This window comes from Hibiscus syriacus, unplaced genomic scaffold (assembly GCF_006381635.1).
Source record: "Hibiscus syriacus cultivar Baekdansim isolate YM2019G1 unplaced genomic scaffold, ASM638163v2 tig00003041_pilon, whole genome shotgun sequence".
NCBI lineage: Eukaryota > Viridiplantae > Streptophyta > Magnoliopsida > Malvales > Malvaceae > Hibiscus > Hibiscus syriacus.
This window is the reverse complement of record NW_024061960.1, coordinates 3,504,214-3,513,790: the sequence shown is the minus strand read 5'-3', so window position 1 is coordinate 3,513,790 and position 9,577 is coordinate 3,504,214. Positions and strand designations below refer to the sequence as shown.

General features: G+C 34.5%; 1 protein-coding gene across 1 annotated transcript; it reads right to left on the bottom strand.

Moving 5' to 3' along the window:
• Nucleotides 1–365: 365 nt before the first annotated feature.
• On the bottom strand, nt 366–1,670 carry LOC120167400 (protein FEZ-like). The gene is made up of 3 exons (XM_039176430.1): nt 1,467–1,670; nt 1,061–1,365; nt 366–974 (listed from the first exon to the last, which is right to left on the bottom strand). The coding sequence occupies exons 1-3, from the start codon at nt 1,648–1,650 to the stop codon at nt 366–368; spliced, it is 1,098 nt and encodes a 365-aa protein (XP_039032361.1). The 5' UTR covers nt 1,651–1,670.
• Nucleotides 1,671–9,577: the final 7,907 nt, after the last annotated feature.

Here is a 9,577-nt window from a genome sequence, read left to right as displayed (position 1 = left end):
CACTTCACCCTTTTTTATATTATTTTTCCCCAAAGATTATTTATTTATTTTCCCAATCCATTTCTTTCTAACTTTTGTATGAAATTAAATCTAATGTTTTTATACACGTCAGAATCCAGAATCTCAAGAAAAAAAAAACATTTCTTTTAATCACTTGAACCATTCAATGGGTTTAATTTTTTTAGCATTTTATTAAGCAAGTCATAAATAATGGAGTTTATGGATTAAGATTTGGGCTTCAAAATTAATAAATACCATTCTAAAAAAATAATGAAACAATTTAACATGCCTACAACATAATTCTACACGTTGATTTCTAAACTGGGACAAGTGTTCCCACTTTATCAAGTACATCAAGTGTGACACTAAGTCGAAGAAAAACTTGTTGACATCTCACTAGAACATGAAGAGTCCCAAGGCATGCTTGGCACGAGCATTGGCAAAGGCAAACTCAAGGGAAATCCAACGGATCGTATACCATCCCACTGATCATCGTTATTGATCATCATGTTCCCTTGCATCTCATGTGGCAATGCCCCTGAGGAGAAGCCGCCATTGCAATGATCTTGTGACACAACGGTATTACTAATACTCAAGGCCCTATCGTAATCTCCGAGCATGGAAGATGACATGTTTAGCAACATGGAAGTAACGTCGACTGTCGGTTTCGCAGAAGGTGAGTTTTGATCGAGAGGTGCAAAAACAAGGCTAGTTAGGTCTCCGTTGGACATGGGATGTACTTGAGGTAGCTTCTCTTTAGCCATCGGGTTGATGGGCTTGTAAGGGAAAAAATCTAAAGGAGAAAACGCAGCGGAACATGTCTGTAGTAGTACATCAGTGTTACTGTTTGAACCTCTACTAACCATATCGGACATTGATGATGTTTCAGGTATCGGAGAAACCCAGGAATGAAAAAGAGCTCTTTGAGCTGTGGAGTTGTTTTTCTTGAATATCCTGCATATCGCCCATGAATCCTGCAACAGTTTCCATAATAACAGTAAAAAAAAAAAGAGGCAGAAAAAGTTTGAAAGAAAGTGGATTGTCGTTATAGATTGTTTACATTGGCAGGAATGCATTTATCAAGGTATCTCTTTGGTGGTGCAGAGTCGGTGAGAGAAGGTAACCTAAACTCATGCATCATCCAATCAGTTTTCACCCCTTGGGCTGCTCTACCTTTGTAGAAAACAAGAGATTTCTTCAAGCCAATGCACTTGGTGGTGCCTTCCGAGGAATAGATGGGGCGGTCGGTCCCTGTGGCTTTCCAAAATCCAGCTCCGGTTACTCGGTTCGGCCTTGCACTATTCCTGTATTTTCTGTCCCTGGGACAGTAGAAATACCACGCTCTCTCCCCTGTAGCTGCCAGTTCTTCATAGAAAAACAAACAAGTCTCAGTTTCCAATCATCTGCTATTAAAGATTTAATCCAGAGTTCTAGTTTTACAGTAAAACATGTATGGGTTGACTTACTTGGAAGATCCCATGGATCATATTTATAGATGTCTACTTGCTTAATCAGCTCTATTGAGAGAGTACGCTGCTGAATCTTCCTTTTCAGATAAAACCCAACAAGCTCTTCATCTGTTGGATGAAACCTGAACCCTGGTAGCATGATTTCTTCCATTTTATCACTTTCACTTTTTCTCTCATCCATTTCTTTTGCCTAAACAAAATCAAGAATATGGTTATGAAAATAATCCCAAACTTCTTCTTTCTTTTTTCGTCTTTGATTCAAGCTACTGGAACTATGTTAAAAACCCTAGAGGATAGACTGAACAGCAAGAAACTTCCTGACACAAGAACAGCTTGGCAATGAAGCAAACCCTAAGAAACAAGCAAGCTTTAAATAAAAAGAGATGTTGAACTCAAAGACACCGAGTTGAGAGTTAAGTCTCACTTAATTTCAAGCCAATGTATGCTACCTGAGGAGGGATCTACCCCCGAAGGATCAGCCGCTTTTTTTGGTGGCTTTTTAAAGGACTGTGTGTTTTGCGAGGATCGGTTGGGTCACCGAAGAAGCGATTGGGAAATGCTTCTAATTTATTAGGGTAAACTACATCATGACCCATTTAATTAAGGAAGGATTCTAAACTGATAATCGATCTTCTAATTTTGTCAATTAGAGCAATCAACTATTTAAATGATGTCAATCAAGTCATTAATCATTAACATTTAATGGAAAATGTGACGTGACAGTTAAAAAATTTGATATAATTACACGTTTGGTTTGTGTTACATATATATTCTATTATTTTGGTCATAATTTTAATTTAATTCAATAGATTTTAGCTTGATGCTTATACATTTGGTCTCTGTTATTTATATATTTAACGGACAATGTGATGTGTCATCATCTGATTAAATGATCAATTTGATAAAATATGCAAGCAACAAGGATCAAATATGTTTTGATCGGTATCATTTAAATAGTTAAATGCTCTGATTGATAAAATTAAAAGATCGATAGTTAGATTAAAATCTCTCTATAGTTAAATGGTCATGGATGTAGTTTATCCAATTTACTATTATAAGAACAACTACCAAGAAATGAAACCCAAGTCAGGAAAATGGGTTTTATTCTACAAGAGAACTCTTATTTTCTTACTTGTACCTTAATAAAACCCATTTTGAAGCTTTGTTTAATGGAAGAATCTCAAGGAAGCTACAAAATCAGCAGCATCTTGGGATACTAACATTGCTAGTAACTTGCAGTTTTTTAATGCAAATCTCATGATACCTTGGCTATCCAATTTCAAGTCATGACAAAAAGAAACCCTAGAATATCATACATTATTATGGTTTCTGAGTTTGAATTATATTATATGGAAACATGGACCCGAACCAACTCCCAAAAGCTTAAATATATAAATATATATTTCGACTGTAAAAAATCCAACTCCAGTGTTTAGTATTAATCTAATGATGTTGCTTTTCCTCCGAATCCGAAAATTCAGCTTCTATTCCATTCCCCAGAGCTTCTATTCCACTGACTTGGTCAGATTTATAATATATACACATTTGTATCTGTGAAGAGATAGCATTTAACAAGCAGTTAATGAACATGTGATGATTTAATGCACAAATTAACATGGACCACAGCCCTGACTGGGAACATTGACTAAAGTAAAGGGTATATATCTTTGTAGACCACTTTTGTGAAAATTAAAATACATCTGGTTTTCGGAGTTAATTACAAATTCAAACTGCTAAAAACCAAATCAATTGAATTTCTTCTATTTAGTTTTGTGGCTAGTTAATTACAAGTGGTAATATATGTCATTGGTGTTTAAACTCAAAACCTTTAGGGATAACAATCATCTCTTTAATCACTAAAATCACTTGATTCGTACATGCAATTATATTTGAGTATATTAAGTTGAATTATTAATTGTTATGCAATTTATTGTATCCCATTAAAGGTCCTATGCAGAAATCATTCTCGTACTTCACAATCATCGGAGGATCTTGGAACACCTCTGAACCTTCGAGATCTCGAAACTTCGAAAGACTTAGAGAAAATATCTTTAAGAGAAGAATCTCAAAAATCTAACATCTCTCAAGAAGTCGTGACTAGCTGATATGACTTTAGACAGGCCCATGTCACCTACTACAACAAAATCCATCACCATTTGATCGAATCAACTTAGCCTGCTAGTTTACGGTAGCCATTATAACCTTACAACTGACACCTATGCTAACAAGTTCCTATAAAACCTCTCAACTAAGACCAAAAGACGGGATATGGCCTATATAAACCACCTTACCTTAACTCTTCTTTGCTCTACCTCCTCATGGAAACAGAGTTCATCCACACTGACCAACAACCGATTCTCCACCAACTGTAAAAGACAAGTAATGTCTCAATGTCTTCCACCTCTGTCCCTACCAATATCTACGCCAATATATCTACAACTTTGTACGGTAATGTCGACACTGTTTTTCGCCCGTGCGGGGAAAGACCGATACCGACTCGGGGGTTTTCTCTTTGAAAATCGTTTCGAAATGTGAGGAGTCGCCACCAATCATTTAAGGTGTGATTGGAACACCATAAAAATCGGGTGATTTTAATAAAACATTTTATTTAAATAAAATACTGAGTTTAGGGGTCTGTAAAAATCCAGAAATCAGGTTCGGGAGTCAGTTAAGCGTGGGGAAGGATTAACACCCCCACAAGCGCCCAAAAATTGATACCTAGTCGATTACCCTATATTTAAAATCGAAAATTTTGAGTTCGATCTTTATTTAATTTAAAAATCATGAAGGATGCAGAGTTTGAAAATGATATTCGTTTATCGAGACCGATATCATTTGCCCCCGAGCGTAATTGCGGGAGATGAGCTATTGTGCTTAATAAGCGAACATTGCCTCGTTTAGAAAACATGATGTGGTTTTGGAAAGGATGTCGACTTATTTAGGGAATTACCAGTAGTCACCCCCTGAGCATGATCATGGAGGATATACTATTAACTCCTTAATAAGTGAACAATGCCTTAAGTTTTAAAAACAATGCAATCAAGCAAAATTTTATTTAATCCTAATTATACTAAAAATAAATTAAGGCTTTTTCTAACTTACGGTGACAAAATATGAAAATTAAAGAACCTAGGGGTTAAATCTAAAAACGTAGGCTCTAATATTAGTCCTATTTGGTTTTAATTATTGTTGAATAGAATAACCGAGATGGTCCCTCGAGCATTTTCGCGAGGGACAACTCGAATTATCCCCTAAATTAAAAGAATAGCTTGAAATCCAACTAAAAGAGGAGACTCTATTTAACCTATTTAATTATATCAGTATTAAAAGTCTAATCGAAGTTCGAGGATTAAATGTCAAAGATCTAAAAATAACAAGTTCTAAAAGATCTAAAAGCTTAGGACCTAATGAAAGAAACTAGATTTAGAAATTAAAATTTAATTGAAGGATAAAAATGTGGAAGTAAAGGAAACATGGATTGAGCAAAGAAATCATTAACAAATAAAATACCTCTAATTAACTTAATAAGCAACACATAATATGATAATAAAAATATATATTTATTAAAGTCGATGTATGTATTTTTAAAATCATAAAAAAAGGAATAAATGCAATAAACATTTTACCACAATAAACAAAAAAAAACTTAACAAATAATTTTAAAATTTAATTCTTTATACATATAAATAAACACGTATAATAATATGGGAAAGTAATTAAAATTTAAGTAGAATGTATAAATATATTTAATGCATGTATAGTAATAATGTAAATATGTATACTAACAATTAGTAATATATAGAAAATATTAAAGGGATCAAAATAGGCTTATACAAAGGTAAGTTAATGCAAATATATTAAAATGGAAAGTAAATTTAAAGTAATTATATGTAAATAAAAGGAAAAGTGAAATAAAGGGAAAAAACTAAACGCTATTTGAATGTATAAAACAAAACTGAGAGTAAATAACCTTTGAATTGTTGTGATTGATTCGAAAACGAGTTACAATTTTTCAGCCCCCTCTATATTGTTGTGTGCTTTTGGGGTTTTATAGTACCTATTTTTTACATATAAAATAAGTTGATATTTTAGTGTTGGTGTAGAGTATGGGCGTAGGTATGGGGGCTGGTCTTGGTATGCTCAATTGTGGTGCTTCATGTGGGGGAAAGCATGGGCACAAGATGGATTGAACATGGCAGCATGTTTTTCTTGTGATAAAATATTGGTGCTTACAGCTGTCCCTCTTTGTTTATTGTTGTGAAACGGGAATAGAGCAAAGATATAAAGCACCAATTTTATCTTGGCCTCTTCTTGCCACATTGTGAACTCTTCAATGAGAATGTTAATTCTTTTCTTTCTGTGAAATCGTCGAGTCTCTGTTGCAAATGATGTCATCTTGCTTTGTTCTCTCGGCTGAGTCTCCATCTTCAGTTATTCAAGCTACGAGTTCTTCTCATCATGATCTTTCTACTGGAAATGTTGATCCCTTAAGTGAGATGTTGCTAATTCAACTCCATATGTGATGAATGAAAAGGTCGATCCACCTCTTTCTGTGATGGAATCAAAACGAGATGTGTGTGCTGATCTACCTCCTTCTATGATAGAATTGAGCTAAAAGTTGACGCTGATCCAACTCCTTCTACGATGGATTTGAACGAAAATAAAAATGTCGATCCACCTTCTTATGTGATGGAATCAAACGAGATGTTGTTGCTGATCTACATCCTTCTGCGATGGATTTAAGCGAAAATAATAATGTCGATCCACCTCTTTCTGTCATAGAATCGAGCTAAAAGTTGACGCTAATCCAACTCATTTTGCGATGGATTTGAGCGAAAATAAAAATATTGATCTATCTCCTTCTGTGATGGAATCGAACGAGATATCAGTGCTGATCTACCTCATTCTGTGATAGAATCGAGCAAAAAGTTGATGCTGATCCAACTCCTTATGCAATGTGTTGAGTTAATCGATCGACGAATATGGCCAAGAAGGGGGGTGAATTGGCAATTAAAATTTTGGTGGAAGCTTTTGCAGAAAATTGAAAGTAATTGCACATCGATTTAGAGTGGTTCGACTTTCTCAACCAAAGTCTACGTCCACTACCTTAGCTATCCACACTAAGGATTTTCCACAAATTCACTAATTTGTCTTTCTTTTGAGGACAAAGAGTAACCTTACAAACCCTCAAGAATTATACCCTAAATTCTTAAGAACACTCTCTTCCAAAGAGAACAATACAAATTTGCAAACTTACAAGAAAATCCTCACAAGGTAGGTTGTTTGCACAATTCTAGAACAAAGAAAAGAACACTCAAGAATAATACAATTGAGCACAATAAGTGTTCTTGAAAGCAAAATGAATATTGAATGAAAAATAGGCTTGAAATGCTCAAACTTGAGGTTTGATGATTTCTCTTTGATTCTCTCTTGATTCTAGTTGCTTGTTGTTTCTTGTTGTTGATCAATGGCTTCTAAGCTTGTTTAAATACATATTGAATCACTTCTGAACGTTGGGGATCATTAATGAAGTTATTGGAGCCATTTAAGTGTGAAAACAATTAATATTTCTGCTTGGAGCGTGGGGGGAATCGGTACCCCCTCATAGGGAATTGGTTCCCTAAGTGTAAAATTCAAATATTCAACCCTTGAATAGTGGGGGGAATCGATACCCCCTGGGGGGAATCGGTTCCCTCCGAGCACACTGTTATTTCTCAGAGCAAAACCATTCAGGGGGAATCGGTACCCCCTTGGGGGGAATCGGTTCCCTCTGAGCAATCTGAAATTTTTGGCTTTGAAATGGTTCGAAATATTTTGTAAAATTATTTTGAAATTATTTTAAGATTAAAACTTAATTTTACACTTGAGTAAGGATTAAAAATGACATTTGAAAGATTTGAAGTAATATTTTGATATTCGAATAATTATATCGAATATACTTAGAAAATCTTTTTGGAAAATCTTAAAATTTATTTATCTTAATTTGTTATATCGAAATATAAAAATGTTTTCAACACGATGGATTTGAGTGAAAAAATGTCGATCCACCTCATCCTGTGATGGAATCGAACGAGATGTCGGTGTTGATCTATCTCATTCTCTGATAGAATCGAGCAAAATTGTGATATTTAGCCCCTCTGGTGGGGCCTTGTTCGTTTTAAGAAAACAATCTCAAGGGAGATAAATCTTCTGTTTCGAGTGAAACTATCTCAAGCGAGATAAAATCTTCTGTTTCGAGTGAAACTATCTTAAGCGAGATAAAATCTTCTGTTTCGAGTGAAACTATCTTAAGCGAGATAAAATCTTCTGTTTCGAGTAAAACTATCTCAAGCGAGATAAAATCTTCTGTTTCGAGGGAAACTATCTCAAGCGAGATAAAATCTTCTATTTCGAGGGAAACTATCTCAAGTGAGACAAAATATTCTGTTTCGAGGGAAACTATCTCAAGCGAGACAAAATCTTCTGTTTCGAGGGAAACTATCTCCAGCGAGACAAAATCTTCTGTTTCGAGGGAAACTATCTCAAGCGAGACGAAATCTTCTGTTTCAAGGGAAATTATCTAAAGCGAGACAAAATCTTCTTTTTCAAGAGAAACTATCTCAAGCGAGACAATATTCTTTAAAAACAATCTTGAGTGAAATGAAATGTGTTCTTTTAAGTAAAAACTATCTCAAGCAAGACAAATCTTGTTTTAAGAAAAACAATCTTGAGTCAAATAAATCTTATTGTTTCGAGTAAAAATTGTCCCAAGCGAGACAAATCTTCTTTTAAGAAAAACAATCTTGAGTCAAATGAAATGTCTTATTTCGAGTAAAATTGTCTCATGTGAGACAAAGTATGTTTTAAGAAAAACAATCTCAAGTGAGACAAATCCTCTGTATTAAATGAGACTGTCTCAAGCGAGACAATTTTTTTTGAAAATGTTGAATATGAAGATGATTGTTCCCTCTTTGTTGAGGATGTCTGGTTGTCTTTTAATCTCATCTTCTCCAAAAAGATCTGTAAAATGTATCTGGATGTAACTATCCTGATGATGGATCTTTGATGCAAAGATGCAAATTCATGTATATATAATGCATGTTCTTCTTGATTAAAAGCAATGAAAATATGCTCAAACAATTTTGGTTATCTTCTTGATCTGTTCGTCTTCATTTTCTCTCATACCAAGATGTACCATTGCATTTCTTTGCAAACATATGCTTTCCTGGCTCTATAACATTCAAATTCTTTGCCCCAATTTCTAATTCTGAGCTTCTAGGTCTGAGGGATCTCTGTCAATTTCCATGCTAAACTCCACAAAGATATTATCCTGTTTGAAAATGTTTTATTTCTTTTTATTTTCAAAATATGGAAAGTTCGTTTAAGAAAAACGTCATTCTTTTAGGCTCACAATTGAAGCAAATCACAGAACATGAGTTCGATAAATATCAAGAGAATCAATAGTTGTTTTAATATTTCAAAGTTATACCTCTTTGACAAGTGTCAAAATTGATGGGTTGGTTTCAGGTTAGCTCCTTAAAGTTTCTAAGGTTTCAGTCATTGAAATGTTATTTCTTTTTCGGTCCCTATAAACCTTACAACATGCCCCTCATCTTTGGCTTGGCATTTTAATCAGATGCAGAAAAAAATGACACAACTAGCATAATCAATCACTAGACTTTCTAGAACACTTATGTTTCGGTTCTCTGAAATCTTTCATTTGTTCAAGCTTCATAGACTTCCTTTAACAAAGGTAGTGTAGGGACATCAGTCTAAACATAAATTTCCTGCGTGCTTTTGTTTGGTTGACTATAACAAGTGTTCCTCGATTCCCTTAGTCCATTTTCATCGAAACTCATTATTAGATCAATTTGATATAATTTACCATTGCATGACTAGCAGAATTCAACTTTATTGTATATACCTTATAATCGCCCTCATTGGGCTAGCTGAAGGATTCATGTCGTCACAAAGTCTTTGACCTGACAATCACAATGGAGCAAACACCGAACTGCCAAATATCCGATCAATGTCATGGTTTGAATGTAATCTATTCATAAAGCCAAGGCTTTTGAGTTGCCTCTATAACCAATTGCTTTAGCGGAATAGCTCATTTTTATTGTATAATA

Bases quoted from the DNA above. Each gene is read 5' to 3' on its own strand.
- LOC120167400 (XM_039176430.1), bottom strand. From the start codon at position 1,650: ATGGATGAGAGAAAAAGTGAAAGTGATAAAATGGAAGAAATCATGCTA. The intron at 1,366-1,466 runs GTAAGTCAACCC...TTTTCTATGAAG, and splicing joins TGATCCATGGGATCTTCCAA to AACTGGCAGCTACAGGGGAG. The intron at 975-1,060 runs GTAAACAATCTA...AAACTGTTGCAG, and splicing joins ATAAATGCATTCCTGCCAAT to GATTCATGGGCGATATGCAG.